At 37.8% G+C, this 25604-nt stretch overlaps 2 protein-coding genes across 5 annotated transcripts in view; one reads left to right on the forward strand and one right to left on the reverse strand.

The window, feature by feature from the left end:
* Positions 1–1000: 1000 nt before the first annotated feature.
* On the forward strand, positions 1001–18569 carry pip4p2 (phosphatidylinositol-4,5-bisphosphate 4-phosphatase 2). Of its 2 annotated transcripts, XM_008422016.2 has the most exons (8): positions 1001–1291; positions 7365–7513; positions 9127–9233; positions 10358–10481; positions 12823–12897; positions 13477–13529; positions 16070–16160; positions 17292–18569. In XM_008422016.2, exons 1-8 carry the CDS (start codon positions 1186–1188, stop codon positions 17433–17435), a joined length of 849 nt encoding a protein of 282 aa, XP_008420238.1. In that variant the 5' UTR covers positions 1001–1185; the 3' UTR covers positions 17436–18569. The 2 variants fall into 2 exon arrangements, with proteins under 2 accessions (XP_008420238.1, XP_008420239.1); XM_008422017.2 differs by lacking the exon at positions 12823–12897 and having other exon boundaries at positions 1004–1291.
* A 480-nt stretch (positions 18570–19049) lies between these two features.
* Positions 19050–25604, reverse strand: part of necab1 (N-terminal EF-hand calcium binding protein 1) — a 32155-nt gene continuing 25600 nt past the window's right edge. The window contains exons 10-13 of one of the 3 annotated variants that reach the window (XM_008422020.1): positions 24290–24402; positions 22090–22167; positions 20458–20549; positions 19050–19703 (exon numbers count right to left, since the gene is read on the reverse strand). In XM_008422020.1, coding sequence (XP_008420242.1) covers positions 19675–19703; positions 20458–20549; positions 22090–22167; positions 24290–24402 — 312 coding nt within the window. In that variant the 3' untranslated portion in view covers positions 19050–19674. Of the gene's footprint in view, positions 19704–20389; positions 20550–22089; positions 22168–24289; positions 24403–25604 lie in introns of those variants that run through there. The other 2 variants (XM_017307601.1, XM_017307600.1) reach the window with 2 other exon arrangements.

Consider the following 25604-nt stretch of genomic DNA (forward strand, 5'->3'; position numbering starts at 1 on the left):
TGCAACAAAAATAATGCACGTCACACTTTTCTCTCTTTTTTGTTGTAAAAGAAACAGAAAACTAAGGTCTAATCTACAATGCATGCCTAATAGTTGTACTTTCTCCCACTTGAGCTCTGCTATTGCCATACTAATTAGGTGATTTTCCAATTCCAGGAGTGGCAGTGGGTTTTATTTAGGGGCATCTGGGGGTTCGTTCTTGCAAACGCAAACCATGCAAAAGTTTGAAAACAAACCGTGTATTATTTCTCCCTCCACTTCACAGGTATGCGCTATCGTGTGTTGGAGTATCACACTCAATCTCAATGAAATACATGAGTCTTTGTTGAAAAAGCCATAATAGTTTTTCAACGCACTGTAAAGGAATCGGTAGTCCAACAGGGACATCTAGCGGCGACAACTGTAAACTGCTACACGTGAAACGTTCAAGTCGCTCCCTTTTACTAAATAATGAAACTTTATCTTCAGGATCGGAATTATATCATATTGATATATGTTTTTGCTAAAAAGAAAAAAAAAGTAAATTATATCGAAGTGTAAAGACCTGAAAACATGTTACGAACGTGATATTGATCATATTGGGCAAGCATTTATTTGATTTAGTATTTATTTAGAACAATTCAATTGGTTTATGGCTAAATATGTGCTCAAACTATTTAGTTTTTTTTTTATTTAATAAATTTCTGTTACGATAATACCCCTTTAAAAATGTCACAATGCATGATGGGAGTTGAAAGTTCATGACCTGTGATTATTACAAAAAAAAAAAAAAAAGAGAACTACACGATGTATGCTCGAACCGTGGATTTGGTTTAATAAAGTTGCACGAAAGCTAATTTGAGTTTCTTTTAAGTTCTTTTTAAGGGTGCAACATAAACATTTGTGGAAACTTTTAACACTCGTGTTTCGGGGACATATTTTAGGCCACATTCCTGCGCTGTGATCCTTCGACAGCTGAGAGAGAGGAGGGGAGGGGAAGGAGGGGAGGGGAGGGAGGGAGGGGCTCGCCGCGGAGCTCCTCCTCCTCCTCCAGTCGGCTGACGTCACCACGGCTGCAGGACCGGAGCAACTCGGCACCAAGAGCCACAGCAGCTGGGCTGCAATCCCCGCCACCTCCCTCTCCGCGCCGTGGGAAGACTCGCCGCAGCAGCCAGGAGCTTCCCGTCATTTGTCACGGCGACAGACATGGCCTCCGACGGCATGGACGAGCGCTCTCCGCTGCTGTCGGCCCCCAACTCCGAGAACGTGACCCCCACGGCTCCCCCGTACCTGCAGGATTCAAGTCCCCGAGGTAAACACAGCCTGCGGATCCTCCCCCCCACCCCCTCCTTCCTCCTCCACGGCCCTCCACACTCTCCCTAGATTTCCGCCTGCCTGCATGCATGCTGAATCATTTTCAGGGCGTATCGGGTTTGTGCGTAAATAAATCGGAGCCAGGCGCAGCGAGGCAAGGGCATCGGCTGGAAATCCAACGACAGCTGACACAAAGGTGGAGCTTGGACTGTGAGAACTGGAGCAGTGGGTTAGAGACGAGAGGGGCCTACAATAACACCAACCGGGGTTTTTTTTTTTTAATAGAGCAGAAATGCTTGCATCACGACTCCCCGAGCATTGGGGGTGTTTTCAGGATGACAGCAGTGGTACTAATAGGAAGAAAATGTGTGAATCCAGCTTTGAATGTAGGCGTCAATGTTGTGCGTTTACGGGGAGAGAGTTGAGGCACTGCAGATGAAGCCAAGGCCAGCAGCCTTTTGTCCCAGATGTGCACTTTTAAAATTGAGAAGAAATGAGTGAGTTGCCACCTTGAAGGAAGCAGATGTTTGTTTGCTTGTCTGCACGAAAAGAAAACATGCAAATAGCAAGATAATCGGTCTAGGTATTCAACAGATAGTTTCAGTGGTCTGAGTGTTTGATGCAGTAGATCGCTTGAAGATGTGAAATAGAGATATATAATATATTGACCAAAGAGTGGAGTCAAACCATTTTTTCCTTGTGAGCTCTGAACAGTGGTCAGCAGATCACATATTGAAAAGTCAGACTTTTTTAAAACCCCATTTTTATTATATGTATCTAAATACAAAACCCAGATTTTCTGTAGATTGATGGCTCTCCAGCGTGGAGTCCTCTATCCTCTCAGTCAGGAAATGATCACTCCAATCTGTCCTGATTACTAGACAATTTGTGATTGCCGATTCACCAGTCGGTCAGCCAATTCCCCCTCATTCAGCTCCGATAGGTGATGATCATTTCAAGCACTTAAAAGTCTTCAATTAAAAATAAGAACTCAGACTATTCTTTTTTCTTTTTGCCCTATAAACTCATAAGCCATCAGCAAAGATAGTTCCCTCTCCTATGTGACAGGGATTGATCTTTAAATTGAAATCGGTGTAATAATTTTCAGAGATGAAGTTCTGTTAAATCAAAAATGTGCCTCAAAGTCGGACGAATTTGTGATCGCTGGTGATCCACTAATCACATTTCTGCACAAAATATCCCTTTAGCAGTATGAATTTAATTATAACTTGCTGTAAAATGATAATAATTTGTAAGGGACGTCCAATATATCAACATCAACATTGCCGATGTTAGTCATTTTTCAACGTATCGGTATTGGTCTTGTATTTTCATCTTGTTGCCATGTGTTTCAGAAGGGAGTCTTTTTGGGGGGTTTTTGTCAGTGTTCAGAAACGCTACCAAACATTTTCCTGCAGACTTCCGGAACACAAACAAACACCTTTTGAAGTCGGAGTATGACGAAGAACACGACTAAAGACAAAAATGGGCAACGAGAATGTCACTCAAGAACTCATTCAGTTGACTTATGCCTTATGTGATGTCATTAGGGGGCGCTTTAACGTCTAACCTTGTTGTTATTTTGATTGTGATCTTGATCGAACAACAATGAACTAAAACGTCTGAAAATGAATCGCAAAAATGAGTTTTATAGGAGACAAAATATATCTGAAGTGTGTGTGAAGGATCTTAAAGAGAAGTTTAGCTAGCAGCTTTAAAACTTGAGTAAAATGTGATTGCACATGTGCACATTCTCTTCCGCATTGTTGGCTTTATTTAAACCGCAACCCCCGCCCCCTCCTCCATCCAAATCAGAGTCTCGGTGATTGCTTTCTTCATAACAGAGAAGTCCATTTAGCGTTTGTCTGGTTTCCTCGGCATGATGGTTCACACGCAGTTGTTTTTGTGCCTTGCAACAATGCAGCTTGCTGTACAGAAACTGAATGAACGAAATCTGTGACCGGATGAATTTCAGGAGTTCGGGGAAAAAGTGCTCTAATCCTGCCAAATTCATACTTCACCGTTGGATTAATCACAGAGACTTTAAGGATCTATGAAGCGACAGTCTGTTTGTACAAGAGTGGCTGGGTAAACCCCTAAATGAATGTTAGCTTAAATTATTATTTCTTGGCCTATTTTCTCTGCCCTCTCTGCTGCTCGGATTATCCACTCTAAAATTTGCTGGCCGATAATCAGCCAATTTGTTAGGCGGATTACGTTCGTCTAAAACCGTGATGGCATTTTAAAACAAAACGACTGTGATGACCAAAAAACCAGCTGCATTTAAGAGATTGCGTGAAAAGGACAGAATTTGTTCCTTTCTCTTTGTTTTTGTGCTCAAACTGAAATTGAGTGGAGATCTGTTGCGTTTGTTTCAATTGGTTTAAGGAGATGGAAGAAAGTCTACCTGTTTGAGTTTTGATAATCTGCTTGTTTTATGCACTTAATGAACTGAATGCAACAGCTTAAATCACACAGACAGTCAGTTCCCATGCAGACACATTAGAGTCGGTCTACAGTCTAGATACAAGCACTCTGCTGTTACTGGAGTTTACTGTTTAGGCTTTGGGTTTAACTGAAATGTAAAAAGAAATAACACGGACCAGTTTGAGAACAGGTTTGCGTACTGTTCTCTCGTTGATGGAGACATTGCACATGCTAATTTGCGTTTCCGTAATGACGCTCAAAAGTATCCAACCCATGACTAAAGCACAAACAAGGGTGAGAAATAAATGCAATTTTGTTTTATTAATTTTTTTTTAAATTTCTGGTTAACTTTAAGTAGATAAATAGATTATTACTCAATTGAATTTTCTCAGTTTGTTTTCCACAATAAAAGACTTTAATAAAAACATGTTTTTTTTTACTGAATAACATTTTATTATTGATTTGTAGCCTTATAAATTACATTTGAACATAACAAAGATCACAAGGAGTTTTTAATAATCCGTGTTTAGTAAATGATAATCCAGTCCTGATCTGACATTGTTTTAGATTTTGAAATGGAGCTGATATGAGTCAGTTCAGATGCCAAAAATAAAAAATAAACTTGTTGCTTCTCCACTGATTGGAAAGTCAATCAGGCTTTAGTGTTGCTTCATAATTTGTGCTACTGAACACTAAATTACTCCTGTTAGATTTAAAAATAATTATAATTTTACCAAAAAGTTTGTTTCTGATAGGAAATGTATGTCTGTCAAAAAGAGGGATCTGAATTTGAGATATAAATGGCATTATTAATAAAATGTATTGTTATTATTCTAAAAAATATTAAAAGAAAGTCAAAGCAGAAAAAAGTTTGGGAATTTTTTTTTACAGCCATTTTGCTTAAAAAAAATAAACATTAAATATCACTTATAAACTTATTAATTATCAATTGGAAAACTGTGATTACAGCAGAAAACTTTCCTATCATTTCTGTAAAGATTTTGATGTTTCCATCAGTATTTTTACGACGAGCCCTTGGTCTTTGTGGTTGTAAGGTCTTCCTGCAGTCGCTCTACTCTTTAGCTCGTCTCGGTTAGATTCAAGTTGGGATCCTCCCTGAGTCTCTCCAAAATGTTATTACTTACAATCTGAAGAAACATGCTAAGCAAACTAGGAGATTGCTCTGAATAAAAGTGTATGAATGCTTTTTGGGTTTAATTTGACTTGTTTCCAGCGTTGATGTCACACGTTTAGCCTCCCTGTAACCAGCTGAACATTTAGCCCAACAAAATGTTCTTTAGGCAGGAATGAGTTGACCTTATTTAGCAAATGGAGTAATTTTATGCTCAAAAAGTTTGAGTACGAAACGGCAAGTGAATAAAATAACCAACACTCACTGAAGCTTTGCTCTCTCTTGTAGCTATTTGAAAAAAAAAACAACAAAAAAGCAAAACATCTCACATACCACAGAAGAAACAAATTTTTTCTGTAACTTGTTGCATCTCTGTGTCTCTTTTGCCTCAGAGATACTAAAAACAGGTTATTTTGAGTTATCTGTCCTTGTTTGAAACTTCCATAATGAAGTCTTCTAGTCAAGACAGTCTGTAAAATACTGCAAATAAATTTTAGCCACACTCTATCCTCACTGTATTGCTTCCATTTAAGAGAAACCTGGAAATGCTAATTATGTTAAAATAATTAGCATAATCACAATTATACCTTTTGAAGCAACTTGAGACCATAATATACAACTTGTTTTTACAATATTATATAAATAAATAAAAAATCTTTTTACAGCCTTAGTTTTGGTGGATGCCAGGTGTTTTATCTATATTGTTTTGCCACAAACTTTAAGTCTTATTATAATAAAGGCCTTTAAACGGGGTGATGTGGGATGCATGTTGTGGTAATGCAGCCTGTGGTTCTAGTGGGTTGTCTTCTTGTCTTACTTCTGGCTCAGAGGACACACAGAGAGGAAATCTATAATGGGTGGATTCACTTTCAGACATGCATTAGCACCATATCTGTGCAAAAATACCAAGAGGGAGAGGTGGAAGTAAAATCAGGCCCGAACTGAGACAGATGAGAGACAGAAAGAGAAGGAATCATCTTGGATCTTAGTCTGTTTTTAAATCTGTATTATTGCACAGCGGGTCCTGTTGGAGTATTTTGCAGGGATTATTTTTACAAATGACAGTGTCTGCACTATAGGAGCGCCTCGTCTGTGGCCTGCTCTAGTTGTAATTCTAGCCAGGATTATTTAAATGTTGGCAGGGAGTCCCACCTGTCCCTGTGGTTGTAACTGACTTGGAGCCAAGAGTCAGAATCCATTTACCTGCTGAAGACGAGGACGAAACACGCAGGGGACGCTTCTCAGGAAATATGAGCATATGCGATGTTATTTTAATTGTTTTTTTTTTCTTATGGACAATAAATGGACCCAATTACAGTGTTGCATAAAGACACAAGTAATGTATAAATGGTGCAAAGAGAGGTTTGAGTGATTTGGAGTTTTGCACATGTGCATTTATGGTTGTAATTTGTTTTAGAAACATTAAGACAAAAAGAAATATATACTTTTGAGTGAAGATGAATATGGCCAGTTTAATTTTGATTTGATCATGTTTGTTATTTGGATTAAAAAGAAGAGTTACTGCGGCTTTTGACTATAAATACATCAAGCAGCATTGTGCACTTGGATGATTTTTCTTTGATTATATTAAAACATCAGATAAAAGTTAAACACTTATAAGTTGTATTCATCTTGCGATTCCTCCTTTTTCTGTTAAATTAAAAACCTGTTAAAGATAAGGATGTAAGTAAAAAAGTGCAAATGTGTTTTAGTCCTCAAAAAAGGGAATCGATCACAAATCTGAGTCGGATTTCAGACCCCAAAAGGAAACTGCAAACAGGAATCAGAACTGTAAGACCTTCATCCGTAACTCTCTGGTTTTGACAATCCGTTAACTAAGGATGGATATTTTCATATTTGTAGAAAGAAAATTGTCACAACAGATGAAAAACGCTGTCTTTAGTGCATTTTAGTCTTATTTCTATAACCACCCAGTGAAAATCTTTTTTAAAATAATATTGTTAAAAATACAATCACAAAAAAAGCAGACGCTCCCATTTCATTTCAGAAGTTTGAACAATCAAAAATGCATTTTTGACATTTCTAAATAAGTTGGTAGCTTATTCTAGAAAGACTTCTGCTCCTTTAATTTGATAAATTTCACAATTTTGATATTGGCAGGATTAATTAGTGCAGACTAATATTGATGAAATTGTTTACATGACAAGTTTTCTAAGCTAAAATGAACTGAAATCTGATCTGAATGTATCAGATCAGATTTCTATCATAAATTAAAAGGCCATTTTCTCAAACAGTTCAATTATAAATGAGTTCAAACAGCAGATAAAAAAAACAAACTTTATAAACCTCCACAATAAACTTCAAAACCATAATCCTCCTCTCAGTTCTCCTAACGTCAAAACCCACACATTTTTATTAAACTTTTCTGAAATCTGAGTTCGTCCTTCTCCGGACGGAAGGAGTCAGACGGTTGATGTTGCTGCTGCTGTGTGTGTCAGATGCATGCCACTAACAGCTGGGTTTTGTGTGTGTCCTCCTCTCCCTCTGAAAGCCGAACTACCTCCTCCTTACACAGCCATCGCCAGCCCCGACGCCGGCGGCGTGCCCGTCATCAACTGCCGCGTCTGCCAGTCCATCATCAACCTGGACGGGAAGCTGCACCAGCACGTCGTGAAGTGCACGGTCTGCAACGAAGCAACGGTGAGCCGAGGGATGAGATGGAGGGAAAATCTGAAAAGTGTGGCGGGAACATTTATTTACCTCTCTAAGTCTGCTCTTTATGAAAAGAGATTTAGGTGCAGTTACGCTCACTGCTGTGCAAATCCAGCAGCTGAGATTGTGACTTCAAGTGATAGTCGTGATATTTTGTGCTACTATTGTGATAGGGACAATAAAAACGATTTTTCTGCTTCTTTTTGGGTAGATGTATGGCTGTGACTGCATCACACAGCAGTCAGAGCTCTTGGGGGGGGGGGGGAAGTAACATGTCTCTTTAGAACACCAGTCACATAAATTATGATTTGTATCACTAAACTGAACACAGTGACTTCATTTAATCATATTTTCAAACTTATTGATACTCTCAATGGAAAAAAATAAATAAATAGAGGAGAAACTGGCAAATAGTAAAATAGCAATTTCTGGGAAGAGGGAGAGTTTTTGGTTGGTTTTAAACATCATTAATTGGGGTTTATCACAACAATGATCAAACCAAATTCTTGTCATGATAAATGATAAGCGATACGATAAATGTTCACACCGAGGTAAACCATCCTGTTTGCAGCTCTGACTGTTGCTGTGAGGCTGTGAAGGGAAACGCCACCACAGCCTCGAGTCTTTTGTTTCCTCTTAACTAGTTTTCTTCCAGGACTGTCTGCTGAAGAAAGCCGTCCCCATTGAATGATGCTGCCATTATGGCGTTTTCTTTGCTTTTTTTTTTTTTTTTAAACATAAAGTCCAGATTTATGACTAACAGTTGTCATGACAACAGTTTCTTCTGCCTGAGCTGGGGATCTCTGCGTCTTCTTCCCAGCCACCACAGGCCTTTTGGCTGCTTCTCTGTTGCTCTCCTTACCCAGCGTGTCGGTTTAGGTAGACAGCCATGTCCTGGTACGTTCAAAGCTGTGCCGTACTCTTTGCGTTTCTAGATGCTAGATTTAACAGAGCTCTCGGAGATGCTGAAAGATTTTTTTTTTCTTACCTTTTTGAATTTCTCCACAGCCAACATTCCTTGGTCTTTATGTTCTCTTAAAAACATCTGAGCCCTTCATAAAACATCTGTACTCATGCTGGCAATAAATCATGTGAAGGTGGACTCGTTTTACTAATAAAGTGATTTTTTTAAAAAGTCTGTTGGATAAAGAGGTTCAAATATATATGGTATGTCTGAGTCTGTGGTTGTGATGTAATAAAATGGGTATGAAATTCATTAATTTTACTTCTTCTGTAGGGATTAAAGAGCAAACTACACTTATTCCACAATCCTTCAGTCTGCTGAGAAGTGACTAATAACAAAAGCTCATCAGGAAGCAGAGCTCATTCTCAAATAAAGAAGCGAAAGTAAATTTGTCACTATAAAGTTTAATTAAAACCATCACAGTGCAATGCTGATATGAAGTGAAACGGTTCCTTTATTATCTGTTACTGAGCAAATAAGAAACAGTAAATCAAACACAATGGTTTGATTTGACATGTAGAAAGTAAACATGTTTTTCTTAAACAAACTTCAGGATAAATTCAACCTTCATATCTGAAAAAAATTAATCGGTATCTGTGTGTTTATGAGCTGTTTCTGTGTGTTTGTTCTCGCTAAGCCCATCAAGAACCCCCCTACAGGGAAGAAGTATGTGAGGTGTCCCTGTAACTGCCTGCTGATCTGTAAAGACACATCCAGGAGGATAGGATGTCCTCGACCAAACTGGTTGGCAACAGATTCATTCATTTAACTCTTTCATGCATGAATTATGATCCTTTGTGTCAGGATTTTTTTCCAAATCTTTTTGGGATTTTCTTAAGGCATAAAAAAAGGGAGGAAAAAAAGTGATTTTATTTTTTTTAAGGTGATCAATTGTAATTTTCTCCAAATGCAAAGTTATTTGAAAAATACATCAGTAGTATTATTCTTTAGGGGTTATTTGATGTCACAATATTTTTTTTTTTACCTGAAAAAGTCATCTACAGTAGAAGGAGGGACCCGGTCGGTTGGCGAGCTTTTTTGTCTGTCGGCCATATTGGATTTAACAAAAAAATAATTTCTTGCATTTGCAGCTGATGGCCAGTAGGTGATAGTGTATTTTATGATGCATTAGTGTCCACTTCAGTGCTCTGTGTGCATTTATAACATAAAAATCCACAAGAAGCACAAGAAAATGGCTTTTAGATAGCTGTCCACTGTAGTGACCACTATGCATGAAAGGGTTAAAATGCCCTCATTTGCTATTAGGATCATTACTTGCTCATTTGTTATTATCTAATAGACAGAAAAAAAACCTTTTGCTAATAAATAACTTTCTGGTAGTAAAGTAGACGTGTGAGAAATTATGTTCATTGTTTCTATATTTAGAAAGACATTAAGGAACAGGCATTTAAAAAAAAAGAGCAGGGTTAGCATAATTTTTATTTTCCTACAAGAAAAGATGTTTGAACTGATGTACTATGAAGACATATTGTTATTTAGAAAGTGAACCCTGTATGGAATAATGAGATTATGCTGCTGCCTGCATTTTTATTTTCAAAACGTTTGTTTAAATTGCTGGTGGTTGTTGCAAAAACCTGCAGCAGCAGATAGTAGCAGGAATTTACCCACAATTCAATATATAAATAAGTGCTTAAAACATAAAATGTGATATATTTAATCAAAATATATTTATTTCATTCATAACAATGTTGATAAGTTGAAGTGTTTACTTTTACTTGAGCAAGCAACAAAAGTATTATGCACAAGTACATAATAGTGTTCAGCTATGTGTTTGTTTAGGTGTTTTTCTATTTATTGACATTCTCGAATCCTGAACTTTTGCGACTGTTCCTTTTTTTTTTTTGCAGCAGACGCATCATCAACCTGAGCCCGGTGATGGTGATCCCCGAAGAGCAGCCCGCCCAACCGGCACTGCCCATCCAGCCCGAGGGGATGAGAGTGGTGTGTGGTCACTGTGGAAACACCTTCCTGGTACGGAAACCCACAAACACTCCCAGTCAGCTGCAGATACGTTAAAGTTGTTCTGCTGTTGTTACTGTTGTGCATAGAAGTCATTTTGACAGCCTCGTTGCACATTGGCTTATGCTTTTGATTGTATCCTGAACAATTTGTCTGAAAAATAAATCGGCTTGGAGGAAATTAAGCGCCATAAAAAAGTCATAAATTTTTATCGCAGCACGTTTTGAATAATTATCCCATTCAGTCTTTGGTGGGAGATTTTTAGAATCCCTCACATTATTTTTATCTTCACATTGTAAAAGCGTCTCATGTCATCTATTGAGAATTAATTTTGGGTTCTGCTGACATCCAAATGATTTCACTCCACATGAAGATGACGTTTAAAATCTGACTGAATCTTCAGCCTTTGTTACACTTGACAAAAACCTCAGCTTCATTTAAAACGGAGAACACCCACATCATGATGCTGCCACCACTTTGTTTCACTGTGGATGCTGGATTCCTTCTGGTGACCTGTGAGGTCAGAAGGTGGAAAACATTTCCCCACATTTTCAAAGTGTAGTCCATTCAGGTATCATACTTCATTTTTCAATTTCAGCATAGAGAAATGTCAAAGTTTCTGAACTTGATTAACTTTTCCAAGGCCTTTTTAATATTGAGTATTTAAGAATTTCTGAAAAAGTTGAGTTTAAAAAAAATTTTTTTTTACATTGATTCATATTAAGGTGATGATGCCTTTTACGTTTGCCTTTGCTTCATCAAATTTAAACTTTGTGTTAAACTCACTGTTAGCTTTGATGTTTGAGAGATTTCCAGAGGTAAATGCAGCCTTAGAAATTTTACAGCCTCCTGGACACCAACACTCACGTTATTCCATAATTTCTAAGTCATACAGATAATAAAACCCAATGATTATTATAGTTTAATTTTGAGTAGGCTATTCAAAGTGCCAGAAAAAGCAGAAATCTTCATTATAGATATGTGTATATGTGAAATAGAACAGATCCATGTGTATTTCATCAGAAAATGGTTGTGTATCAAGTTAACTAAACTCTTTTCTCGTTTAGCTGCCAGCCCTCATCTAATTTTTATTTTATTTATGGTGGCTTTTCTTAGTAACCCATGACATAAACAATATATAATTCTATGTATTTATTGTTTCCTTCTCTATGCTGATATGTTTGTAAAATGAAATCATTTTGATTCCTTTGTAAGCTACTACAGCAAACTACGGTTTTATCAATGAGCTGCAAATGTCAGGAAAATCCAACTTGGACAACTGAACTTTATTTACAGTTAATCATTAAATGACTGGCTGTTGTGAACTCCTGAGTACTGAAACTAAACCAGAAGGACTCTCTCAAAATTCTAGCTTTAATAGCTTTTACTATTTTTATGCTTTATATTTTCCCCTCAAATTGTGCATTTGTTTTTCGTCTCATGTGTGCAGGATAAATGTCACTTTTAAATATGGAAAATGTTTGTCATGTAAAGCTTGTGCTTTTTTATGTCTACACAACAGTAGAACCAATTTATTTATCAGTGGAAAACGTCTGACTTTTAAAATAGTTATGAAAGCCAGGTTGGGGTGCTTCACTTTTTCAAGTTCACTTTTTCAAGTGAAGCACCCTCTATCCTCTACGTCTCTATCCTCTACGTCTCCGACTAGAAGCCTCACAAAACTTTATTTTTGTAGAGTAGTTCTCACCACCATACAACTTTATTTACCGTATTTTCTGGACTATAGAGCGCACCATACTAAAAGCCACACCTACAATTTTTTTTTAAGTAAACAAAAACCAAAAACAAACAAAAATAAAAATACAAAACAAAACAAAACAAACAAAAAACTGGAAACCTACATATACAAGCCGCACCGGGCCATAAGCCGCTGGTATCTCCGCCGCTCTCTGTTTTCCGTAAGGACCCAGCAGAGGGCAGCAGAGGACTGGGTCCTAATTAACCTGCTAGATTTATTAAGGACGCAGCTCTCCAACGCCTTCAACTTAAAAGCTGCATCAAATGAGTTTGAAGATATTTCTTTGTCGTGCCTGCTGCTAAAACGTGTTTGTTCTAAATGAAAATTAGCACTTTCTTCTTTGATTTCCAATTTTGACTTCCAATAATTCACTTCCTGCTAAAGAGCTCCCCCTGGGGGTTGAAGTCAAAATACACAGAAAAGCTGCACCGGGCTTGAAAGCGTGGGGAAAAAGTAGCGGCTTATAGTCCGAAAAATACGGTAGTCTATGCTCGCTTTCATTAACTTTATGTCACAAAAATGTGCAGATACAAGGCCACCATTTCATAGATGCATATTTCTTAACATCTGCACATTGTCGCCTGCGGCCTGTAGGGCAGCGAGGACGCCAGGTCATCTCAGCCGATGTCTGGTCTCCCCAGCGACGGCTCTCTTCCAGCACAGCAAGAGGTTGAAAAAGACCTGATCTTACCTGTGGACATATTAACAACAGCCTAACATTTGTTTCAGTCTGTGGCTTTCTTCACGCTGATAATTCCACTCTGTGCACATGTGGCTTCAAGAGAAATTATTCATTTAAAAAAAAGAAATAAGGTTGATGTGTAAATGCAGAAATTTCTCAGCCTCTATTGAAAATTGCTGCTTACACTAATGAAAATACATTTAAAAAAAAATAAATGTTATTCTTTCACTGAAGCCGCATGTCTAAGAGGTAAACGTTGCACATCTGTTAACAGGTTAATTATGTTCCATTATTATGCTCCAGGCTGTTATTATTAATGATTTTATTTCTACTTTTAAAAGCCCCAGATAAAATCTCAACTAATACAAAGCTACATAAATTAAATCTGAATTATTTGAGGTGCTAACTTTAACAATAAATAGTTGCAAACCTTCGAAACGGATCATTTGAAATCAGTCTCAGGAAGATTTGTGCTGATTTGTGTCTAAAACAAGAGTAGCATTGTAGTGTGTTTACATATCTTTTAAAGCTCAAATTAAACAATTGTTTTTATTTTGTCTCCACAGTGGATGGAACTTCGATTTAACACGCTAGCCAAGTGTCCCCACTGCAAAAAAATGTGAGTCTGCTGGAAGACGTACAACGATCAGTTCACATTTCTTTACAATTCATGTTTTCCAATGCTCACATGTTTTGCTAAATGTTTAATGTCTTAAAACGTTGGAAAATATGCTAATGTGTTTATCAAAGCCCAGGTGTAGTTGCTGACATGTTTGTGAATGTTTGAACATTAGTGAACATATTGGGGAACATTAGCAAACATTGCTAACTTAATTATTATTTAATACCAACATGTTTGCTCATATCCAATCATTAGTTTTACCAAATATTTTAATCTTTTAAAAAAAATTCTGTTTGAAAATGACCAAATAATCTGATTGGCTCCAACATTAGTAAATATGCTAGCTGACATTAGTAAATGTTGCTAAAGTAATTATGCTAACATGTTTGCAATGACTGAAAATGATCAAACTTCTTTGCACATAAACATATTAAACATGTTGCAATTGCTATTTTTACCATGTTGATTGTTTGCTAACATGTTGGAGCAATAGCATATATATATATGCCAACACATTTCTCAATACCCAGTTAGCAAACATGCTTGAACATTAGCATGTTCAAGGTTTTTAATGTTTAATGCGTTTTAATAATAGCTCCTAAAGGGTGTTCATGTGATGTAAAGAGATTTAAACCGACAAGCCAAAAAAAAATACATTTTTTTTAGTCTCAGTTGTCACACTTTGCATTTAAGGCAGCCATGTTGGATTCATTTAGTTCACTCAACTTGAGGGATTTCTTCTTTTTAAAGAAAAAATACAAACATATTTCTTTAGCTTCAAATTGTTGAGGAAATTTATTAGCAACTCATTGCTTGCGCAGAATTTGGTTTTGTCAGAAAAACTTTACGTAGACATAAAATCCCCAGACATAAATGTTAGCGCCACATTTCTTTGGCGCTGTAATCAAACGCTTTCTTAAAGGGTAAACCTGCTGCAGTCGGATTCTTTAGAGGTCTGGATTTGCAGAGGAGGGGAAGCTAATCTAGACGTGTGACAGGAATTATAAAGGGTGGACTCGCATGTGGTGGTAATAAGGTTGGCTGATCACAAGATGAAGAAGTGGTGTTGGAGCAGTCAGTGGTGTTTGTTGAGAGAAATGATAAGGAACTGCTTTGGAGCTTCTTGCCCAATGCAGTTTGATTGTTTGTGGAAAAACAAAATACTGCATCTTTGTATTTTTTCTGTATTTTTTTTTTTTTACATAATGTCTGGTTTCTAGAGAGGTAGCTGCGACTAGTAATAAAGCATTTAAGGAAATTCACTTTTAAGGAATCTTTAATCTAGTTTGACCTGAATATAGTTATATAAATATGCTTTTCAAAGACTTTCTTACTGACTGAGAGGCACATGAATCTTTAACAGATGTTAGTAATTGTCTGGAAGCTGAACTGTTTTGGGAATTAAAGATGAGAAACATGTTGGTCTCATTTCTGCAGCAGCGGGTCTCTAAATGTTGATAAAAGCAGAAGTGAGCCAGTAGAGACAAAAAAAAAAAAAAAAAAAAACGAGTCCTGACTTTACTACAACATGTTGTTGGTTTTTCCACTCGGACTAATCATAACGTTTTCTGATAGGAACTTAAAAAATATATTTTCTTGATATTTTAATCAGGTTTTTTGTTAGATTTTGCAACATTTTCAGAAACTGGTAGGAAATCTGATTTAAATGAGATATTTTAATGCATATAATCAGTTTAGAGTAAGTTTAAAAAAACAACCTAATATTGTCCTGTTTATATTTGCTTAAACCAACCTGTTTTTTCTTCTACAAATAATATTCTCAAATGCAAGATGTTTGAGCAAACAAAAAAAAAGATCAAAATTAAAACACTTACAAGAATCAAACATGGTAAAAAGGAAGGTGGAAGTTAAGATGCTGCAGCGTTTTAAAGTTGAAGTTCCCTAGTTACGCTCACCGTCATTAAGTAATTTACTGTCTGTTCCCACATTTTACTTTCAGATTGTCTGGCTGGAAATGGCGGGGGGGAATTCCAGTCGTTCTTTTATTTAGAGCGTCTAGAAAGAAAGCAGAAAGCTGGACGATGAACAGGGAACTGGAGACGTAATGTGGCGAGGTTTAAAAGCAGGTTGAAGGCTAGATGTCAGGTGATCAGCCCCCCTCGGCGATCTGAATTTCAGCGATCCTACAAGAATGCTCAAGTCCAGTCACATGAGGGGCATGTGAGCGCAGAGAAGGAGAGGAAAGGAAAGTTAGAATGATGCAAGGACAAAGCAGGATGCCAGTGTGCTGCTTGAGGCCAGTTGACTCCTCTTATTTGTGTCTGCATTGGGCCTGGATGATATCTGCTCGTTTATGCTGCTCATGTGACAGTCCTCGTGTGTAAAAAGGATTTCCTTTTCCTCACATGATCACCGGGATGCTGATGTTTGGTTCAGTCGCATAATAACAGGAATATTTTTCAGTTTTTTCTTCTAATCCTGTATTCATAAGAGTTTTCTCATAAACAAAATGAACCTCTTTATTTTTAATCAGCCTTTTCTCATGCTGACTCTGTTTTCTGCTTTGCTTCCTGCAGATCGTCTGTTGGCAGCGCTCTCCCTAGGAGGCGCTGTTGTGCTTATATAACTATAGGAATGATCTGCATTTTCATTGGAGTGGGTTTAACAGTAAGTATGTCCTGCTCTTTTCATTGTTGTTGTTGTTGTGGCTGTTTTTTGTAATATGCAGTGATAAAAATGCACTTTTCATAGTAGAAAAATAACTAGAAGCACCCTATATACAGCTCTGGAAAAAAATTAAGAGACCACTTAAAATGACCAGTTTCTCTGATTTTACTCTTTATAGGAAAATGAGTAAATTGAACATTGTTCTTTTATTCTACAAACTACTGACATCATGTCTCTGAAATTCCAAGCAAAAAATTAGTATTTATTAGCAGAAAATAAGAAATGGTCAAAATAATGAAAGAGGTGCAGAGCTTTCAGACCTCAAATAATGCAAAGAAAAGAAGTTCATATTAATTTAGGTACAACAATACTAATGTTTTAACTCAGGAAGAGTTCAGAAATCAATATTTGGTGGAATAACCAGGAGGTTTTCAATGGGGTTCAGCGCAGTGGGCTCTTCATTTTTTCCAGATCTGTATGTATGTTGCCATAGAAGGACAGACATCAGCGTTTTGAGAGGGAAAATGACATTAATGTTCACATATTCTACACTGCATAAACACAAAATCTTACCAAGTCCTTGTGGTCCAGTTTCTGGTGCAAATATCTTGGTCCACTTGAAATAAGTCAGAACTAACTTAGAAGTAACTTTTAAACAAACTTGTTTTAAGTCAGCAATTCTTTAATATTGCTGAAAATGTCCTACTTCCACTAGCAGGTTATTTCACTTATAGCAAAGGAAAAATGTTTTGTTCCAAGTGAAATAATCTGCCAGTGGAACTACTAACTAATTTATTATACCAGTATTAAGAAATTAGTTTAAACAGGCTCTTATACCTTGCTTAAAAGTTACTTGTAAGTTAGTTTTGCCTTATTTCAAGCGTACTAAGATATTTGCATTGGAAGATTTTGTGTTTTTTCCAGTGTATCTGACTGAGCTTGAAATAGTTTGCAATGAAGGATGGGGAAAGATTTAGGTAATAGAGAGAGTGGGCTTGCAGCGCTAACTCTAGCTAAGGTGGTTCTGTTGATTCATGCACTTAACAAAAATGTACTAATTTTGTTGGTTTATAATAAAAATGTTTTTCATATGTTTTATATGCAATTTGCTGTTTTCTTGTGTTCCAACAGGTCGGTACTCGGGACTTCGCCAGACGTTACAACGCCACCTACGTGTCCTGGGCGTTCGCCTACCTGGTGGGTCTCATATGTCTGATACGAGCCTGCTACTGGGGGGCCATCAAAGTCAGCTACCCAGAAAACAGCTTCGCCTAGACCGGGAGCAGCTCAGCGAAGCCAAGCGTGGCCGAAAGTGCAAATTCCTCTTTTATTTTATTTTATTTTTTCTCTCCATATTCTTCAGATGTTAGAGCAGCCAGGTTGAGTGCAGAAGCAAAGTGTGAAGGAGTGTTTGCTTGGAGAAACATATTGGGGGGATGTGTCTCGTCGTTTATGGTTGGAAGGTCTTTGATCCTGCTGTCTGACCAAAGCTGGTACATGTTCAAACCCTGACCAAGACCTGCGGATAACCAAGAGTGGGAAAACTTTAAATCTGGATTTTTCCAGATGTTTGAAAGAATACTTGTTTAATAGTTCAAAACTCTGGTTAAACTGAAGAGTTTTGAACCTTTCTTTGTCAGCAACAAGCAGTCTCTGTCTTCATTTTTATAGCTAAACGAGACAACCCCCTCCCATTTGCACTTCATATTTTATGCAAATAAAATTGTTTTGCTGCTAGTAAAATCCAGCTACTGATAGTTGCACACTCATACTCTACTGCAACCACTCTGACATAGTATTACGTTATTTTAATTCAGAAAATGATTGACTTTTTAACATGATTGTCATTATTTATCCATGCGTGCCAACTTTGCTGCCCAGTATTAGTCTTGAAAATGTCAGATAAATACATTTTTATTGAGATATTATTTTTGTTCTGTGCCTGCAGCTGTTAAAACCATATTAAAGCAATATCCTCTCCGGGTCATTTTCTGAAACAGTCTTGTAATCTGGTCTACTATTCTCAAAGTAATCCCAAAAAACATGCATGTTGCCTCCTTCCTGTCGCTGAGGTGGCGTCTTGCTCCGTTTCAGAGGTAGATCATGGCTGTGAAGTTCCTGTTTTTGCTCCACTGCCTGTGCGTTCGAATGTAAACCGTCCTTCCTCCACTTAGATCGCTGCTCTCCGACCTCCTGTGGACTCTGTGCTACATCCCATCTCTTTATCTCCAGCGGCGGGCACAGTTTGAACCTCGTTTTGAATGTGACGATGATGACGAAGTAGGCAAAATTTAGAAAATACCTTGTACATAGTTTGATTTCAGTAAAGGTGAGCAAAGTCGGGCGGAAGGAAAAGATGCTTCATGAGTCTTTTTAAAAACAAATAATTTATCAATAAAATGTTTAAAGTATCTACTTGTCTGTGTTTTTCTTGAAAGGCGTTAGAAGTCTGAAATATTAACATTTTTTTTAGACATTTTATCAGGCTGAGTTACCTGTGTGATGTGCAACACGCTTCTAGGAAGCCACATATGCCAATGATATTCCGTTCCTCTTTATTGAAGCTGCAGTACTGCTAAATTTCCACACGATGGCGCTGCCTGCAAATATTAACTTCCAGTTTAAGTCGATCCACCTGTCTTATTCAATACTAAGTCCAGGTGTTCTGCGACGGCCGTGGAGGTTTGTTAGAGAACATTAGAGAACAAAGAGTACATGTATGTATACACTATTCATAATATTAGGTTTCTTATACTAGTACTTTATGCACGTTTTACTAATATATTGACCAACCATGAACTATCACTGTAATAGGCATTTATTTAATTGTTTCAACTAATTACTCTTTTTTTCCAACTAACAAAAAACCCTAAGAAATACCACACGGCATACGCAACAATATCATCTTTATTAGAGACTTTGTCTCAGTTCAATACATTAAAGACAGAAATGACAGAAATACGGTTTAATGAGCTCCCAGGAGCTGCTACAATTGATACAATGTCTCTCTAATCGATTCATTTCCTGTCTCTTTCACACACCCATTGAAAGCAAACAACAACAACAATAATAATAATAACAAAAGTCTAAATTCAAACTAAAACTAATTATGAATATATTCCTAAAACCAGAACGTGATTAGCCCAATGTCCTCAAAGAGATATCTAACGAGACAAAAACGCAAACATTTCGGCTCTACGCTGGGCGACGTCACGGCGACCACGGTGACCACGGCGACGATGTCGAATCATCAGATGGGTCACTGATGAGCTCACAGCTGTTAGGGTTAAAGAGCTTCTTCATGAATGAGTGCAAACAGACACACATGAGCTACTGGAGCTACCACTGAACTACGAAGGAATATGGAAAGTCATAAACACTAATCACCATGGCTTCACAAGTAATGTTGCTTCAAGGAGAGTGAGGTGTTTCTGTGGACTGGTGATGTGTTGACAGGCGTCTGTTTGCTCCTCACACCGTCTGGTGACGATCAGTGGATGGTGGTGGGAAATCTTCAGTTGTTGTTGAGGACCCACCAAGAAGCTGCAGGTGAGACACAGATGATATACAAGCTATTAGAACCCATTTTCATTTTGGGCCATATCAAAAATCAGAATTAAAAAAAAAACCCAATATATTGTTAAAACCAATTAAATTGATAAAATATTAATAAATAGCTGTTCCTCCAGGATTTTGGAATTTAGTGCTTTTTTTTTTTGCAATCAAGATTTTGTGGTGCCAATTTAGAAACGTATGTAAGGAATTTTAATATTTGCGGTAAGATGTATGATGTTAAATGTGATTTTTTTATTGCGGACTATAACTTGACATCAAGTAAGGCTGACGCAGCAGCCACTTAAATTCAATGTTTTTGACCAAATTTGAGAGGAAATTGCAGTAAGATTATAACACAATGTGGAGATTTGTGCAAACTTTGGAGATTCGTGAAAAGCTGAAAGAACTTATTGATGTAATTTGGAGTTTAAAGGGCCAAATAAAAAGTTATGGCGGACCAGATTTGTGTTCAAGGGACTTTATTCGATGGCAGCGGAAGAAAACATAACATTTAAGATTAAAATGTGAACATTAAAATGTTTAAAACAGAAATATGAGTTTATTTAAAAGACTTATAAATAACAACCTGCTTAAAGGCTGTTGTTTTAAAAAGGTGCTTCTAATCTGACAATATTCAAATTTTGTGTATGTTATCAAAAACTGATGGAAAACCTGACTTATATTTATATTCACAACATATTAATTGTGAAGACCTTTGTGGATGTGGGATGCGTTTCCTTACCAGGAACAAGCATGGTAGTGATGCTCTCGGGAGTTTCCAGGAAGTCTACGTTTCCCCTCTGGAAGGTTTTACTGTAGTTGGTCTGTAGGTGGCTGAAAAGCAGAGAAGACGACATGGGACGTGAGGAACTGATCACTGTTTGTGTGCAGTGATCCAAAGTCATCCTGGTTTATCAGTTAAAGCTTTGGTAAGTAGGCTTCAGCGTTGTAGGATGGAAGGACGAACCAATCAAAGGTCAAAGGTGGAAACAAGCAGGTTTCAAATGAGAGACAGTGACTCCAGCCCTCAGTAATGTAATCCAAAGGAGTTGACTGAAATCAAGCAAACCCTGGAGGATTCAGATGTACCTTTATTTTCATTCAACCAAGAGGTTTGTCTCTGATAGGTGGAAAAAAAAGTGTTTCGTGGCATTACAGTGATCTTACAGTTGCTAATAAACTCTTTGCATTTTTCCACTGGCAATTTGACCAATTATCTACAACTATGTGCTCCAAACCTTTAGGAATGCCTCTGTGCCATCACACTAATCTTTACCTACAGAGGGATTGACTCTGACTTGACTTGCAGTCAGAAAGGTTACTAAAATTAAAAGATTACTTTAAAACTGAATCTCCAATGGGTATGTGTAATTTTGGGCTTTACTACATTATTGTTGACTGGTATTTGCATCTACAGCCATAAAACTGGTAAAAAAAAATACAATGCCATAAAAAGAGAAAGGCAAGAGAAATATTCTTCTCAAAAATAAAAAATAACAAGAAAAAAAGGCAAATCCTTTACATTAAAGTATATATTTTAGTTTACAGACATTATAAAATGTATTTTTTGGTACTCTAGTGGAAAGTTTTTTTCGTGTTTGTTTTCAGTTTTTGACCATGAAGAGGAGGTTCGGAGATAATTTATCTATCAGCAACAAAAATATTCTCCAACATGCTATTAAAGAAGAATTCAGATTATATTCAACGCTTCAGTCCTACATTTTCTGCCAGAATCCAGTATTCGGAACAACATAGTCTGAAAAAGACGGACAATTTCTGAAGTTCTTTAAAAATAACAACACATCCATGAAACCTGGAGCCTCTGACATAATCTAAATATATGACTGCAAAGGTTTTTGGGAACATCTATCGCATTCAAGACGCGAATCCAAAGGAATTTGTTTGAAATGTTTTTTTAAAAATTTATCTTTACAAGAATTGGCAATAAATACTATGAGGATAAGAATAAACTCAATCGATAATTTTTACGTCATGATTGTGAATTCAAATTAAAGACTCAACCTAAAAACTAAAAGAAAAAAAAAGTCTGATCGCTTTACAACGTATAGAGAGTATTAATATGCAGCACAAGATGAATAAGGCTGTATTTAAAATTAATTGTTAATCCTATTTATCCAATAAATATGAAAAAAACCAAAGTAATAAATGAGCACAGTGGGGGTTAAAAAGTCTTTTTCTTGTTTTTTCCCCCCCATCAGCTTTTTCAAAGTTCAAGCAGCAACCAAACCTTCGCTGACAATGAGTCCAAGCAGTAAAAAAAAAAAAAAGAAAGAGCATAATATAGAGTTAATGTGAATCGATCCACGGTGCGTTACCTCTGACGCACACGGGTCGCACACACGCGGATACTCACTTCTTCCACACGTTGTTGTGCTCCCAGAACTCATAGAGAATGAAGCGTGATTCATTCGCCAGCCGCTGAACTGCGATGCTGCCGAGTTAAAGACAAAAGAGAGGAACACGAGTCATGCAGCCGCTAATTAGTGCTGCTGCATCATGTCCCCCAACAGAGCCCGTGTTGCTAAATTGTTTTCTGCATCCTCACTGTGCGCGAGCAACGTGGTGCTTACAGCGCAATCATAACCGCAATTAAATTGTAAAATGCAATCATAGTCTGGCAACATTTGCGCAGTATTTTCATTTAATCAAAGAAGCAAGTTGGAAAAGCATGCTATTTAAATAAAGCGACGTGATAAAGCGTGTAAAACGTCACACTCTGCTTCAGGCTGCTGGTTTGAGACCAAAACCAAAGTGACAGTTAGCTTAGGATTGACTCAGGTTGAAGAAATGTTTAGTCACAAAGCGACAAAGATACAACATTTTTGTTCTTAGGGATAAGGAGAAGGAAACGTTCACGCTCTCCAGTCCTCTGAAGCAGCATGTTGAGGGTAAGCTCAGCTGAAGAACAAGAACGAAACATGACAGGCGAGACAAATATTCTAACACTGCGACACGTTTTCTCTCCCTAATGTGGCAGAATTTCAGATTAAGCTTATTATCGTCATAAAAACAACTCTCAATTGGATGTGAACTGCGTAGTAATCCTGAAATCGTGTCAAGAACGATACCACTTCTAACTGCTTCAAAAGGAGGATTTAATTTGAGTTCGTTTTAATTTTACTGTGGCGGCATTTAAATGCCTGAACATATATACAGTCATTAGTATGGATGAAGGATGCAGGCCAGATATTTGCTTACTTAAATCATTTCCCCAGACCGATATGGCATTAGATGAGGATGCAACAGCTCAGAAAATAATATTTAAGTGTCAAAATCAGCTACGATATTGTAAAGTCAGACTGTTTTGAGTATCTTAGCATTAAGATGTGCAGATTTATCATGTTAACTGTGTTGAAGTGACAAAATAATGAGGAAAGCATCAACTTAACTTGTAAATTAGTCACCACTGTGCTTGTGGTATTAGAAAAGATTAAGGTTTTACAGGTTCTTCATTACCTTAGTAATTGGTTTCTTTTCATTTATTTTTTCACTCTCTTCATATAACAGGAAAGGCCTGCTGCTGCTTGCTAGAGGCTCATCTTTTCTTATTCTTCTTTATCTGACGCTTCAAAAAGTAATACTTTCCATACAACTTTGAAATTTCCGGCAAACTCTTCAGGTTGAGCAGATTCCTGGTGTTCCCCAGGGCACATTCCTCAGGTCCCTTCTTTTTCTATAGTTAATCTGCTTCCCAAATGTTCTGTTCTCATTTTCAAATTCATTATGAATTCAAAAACTGTCAATAAAATATAATTCTACCCTTCCTATTTCTCCCCTGTCTGTTTAGCAAATGCAAAGGTCACCTTTTTTTGACCAGATGGAAAGCATTCCTTGGATTTCCATTCAAATAATTATTCACCAAACAGAATTTTGATAAAATAATTACTTGCAGATTTATAGCTTTATAGGAAGGTTGAGACTAAACCATATTCACGTGTTAAAATGTGATCCAAATATAAGTGAAAATCTGTGGCAAGACCCTCCATCCAATGATACTGCAGTAAAAACTTCAGTTTTGACATGTTCCACCGCGGTAGAAGCATTTGTAAAACTCCATCATTTTTCACTACTTTACACATAAAATTAGGGGTACATCAATTTATTGGCCAGCCGATTTATCGGTGCCGATTTGCTTAATTTTGGGAGATCGGCGATCGGACGATTTTTACATGTCAAGCCGATCTTATCCTTCGACGTTATCAAACTTGGCAAAGGTCTAAAAATCAACGCTGTGTGCTTTTCTTTTCTCCTGTGAGAGAGGTTTGACTGACAAACTGGCCGACCAGGTTATGCCTGCACATTTGCAGTTAACAATAGTTACCCCATTGTTGTCAATTCAGCAACTTTCTTGATATATTGAGCAACATTTCAGACAAAAAAAACTGGTATCGGCCAAAATTGGAATCGGTATGTTGGCGATCGGCCAGAAAACTGCAATCGGTGCACCCCTACATAAAATCCAAATACAATACAGCTTGTATTTGTAACAACACACGAAGCACGACATGCAAGCTGAATGGAGCAAATGAGGACGTGTAACAGAAAGAACTGACTGTAAGCATCCTGTCTGGGCGCAGGCACAATCCATGTACTGCCTGAGAGCCAATCGAAACTCCTCCAGCTCCTCCTCCAGCACCGACAGCTGCCTCTGGACTATTAGGATGTGCTGTGAAGACAACACATTCATTCAAAATGTCAGCTTGCTTCTGGTATGGTTAAATCATCAGCCTGTTCAGATGACGAAGCACAGCTCTGAAGGATAGACAGAGGTGGGTTTTGACTTTCTTTCCTCAGACAATAAGAAGGAGAGGAGCTCATCCTCTGGTTGAGAGGTGTGAAGAACAGGAAAAAACTTGGTTTAATCGTGACAACAGAGCTTGCTGATAATTTCCTGAGGCTGATGATCTGACGGGCACAGCGGCAGAAGAGAACAGGGTGGCTATAAGATACACTGTGTGCCTTAATGAGGGGGACTTTTCTGTGAGTGACCAGGACTGAACCTTTGGGATCTTTACTGTTTACTTGCTAATTTGGAAGAAAAACAACACCACACACATACACACATACAGAATCTGAAGTTGTCAGACAGAAAGCAGTCACACGTCAGCAGTGGCGCAACTACACATTATTCAGGTGGATGCAAAAACATAGATCGGCGCCCCCCCCACTCTCCCGCCGACCGAGGGAAGGAACGTCAGGGTGAAGGAGCGACGCTCNTCGCTACATTTACCTCGTTATGTGCGCGAGGTGAAGGAGCGTAAGGCGCGCAGCCCCCTCCAGACGGGGTTTTGGCGCCCCCTCTGGTGCTGCGCCCCTATGCGTTGCATACCCTGCATACCCACTTTTTGCGCCACTGCACGTCAGGCTGGTCATTATCGGTTTCTTCAGCGGTCAGTTTATCCCGAGTGACACACCGTTAAGCCAGTTACATGTTGATTCATTCATACAGACGTCTGCACTGAAGCAGCAATGAGAAATGTTATATTCAGATCCTGGGGTTAAGATAGATTATTATACTGCAGTAATATGAAGCTGTATGTCCAGATGTCTGCGACAGACTGGCGACCTGTCCAGGTGACCCCCCCCTCTCCCCCGGAACGTTAGCTGGAGATCGGCACCAGCACCTCCTGACCCCACTAAGGGACAAGGGTGTAAAGACGATGGTTGTCATTACCCGTCATTACCCGTCATTTCTTGTCTGTTATGAGTTAGTTGCAATCACTTTGTCTATTTAATATCAATTATCTGTTGGCTTTTTATAACATGGTTTTTATTACTATTAAATTTTGGATAATAATTGAGTCAGTAATTAATATATCTAATTAAATGTAGATAAGGGGTAAGATTAAGTAAGCGCTCATTTCTTCC

This window comes from Poecilia reticulata, linkage group LG11 (genome assembly GCF_000633615.1).
Source record: "Poecilia reticulata strain Guanapo linkage group LG11, Guppy_female_1.0+MT, whole genome shotgun sequence".
Classification (NCBI taxonomy): Eukaryota; Metazoa; Chordata; class Actinopteri; order Cyprinodontiformes; family Poeciliidae; genus Poecilia; species Poecilia reticulata.

What these genes read in the sequence shown, in the direction of transcription:
- pip4p2 (XM_008422016.2), top strand. Translation starts at nt 1,186, where the DNA reads ATGGCCTCCGACGGCATGGACGAGCGCTCTCCGCTGCTGTCGGCCCCC. An exon ending in GCAGGATTCAAGTCCCCGAG is followed by an intron (nt 1,292 to 7,364) that starts GTAAACACAGCC and finishes TCCCTCTGAAAG; the next exon opens with CCGAACTACCTCCTCCTTAC. An exon ending in CGGTCTGCAACGAAGCAACG is followed by an intron (nt 7,514 to 9,126) that starts GTGAGCCGAGGG and finishes GTTCTCGCTAAG; the next exon opens with CCCATCAAGAACCCCCCTAC.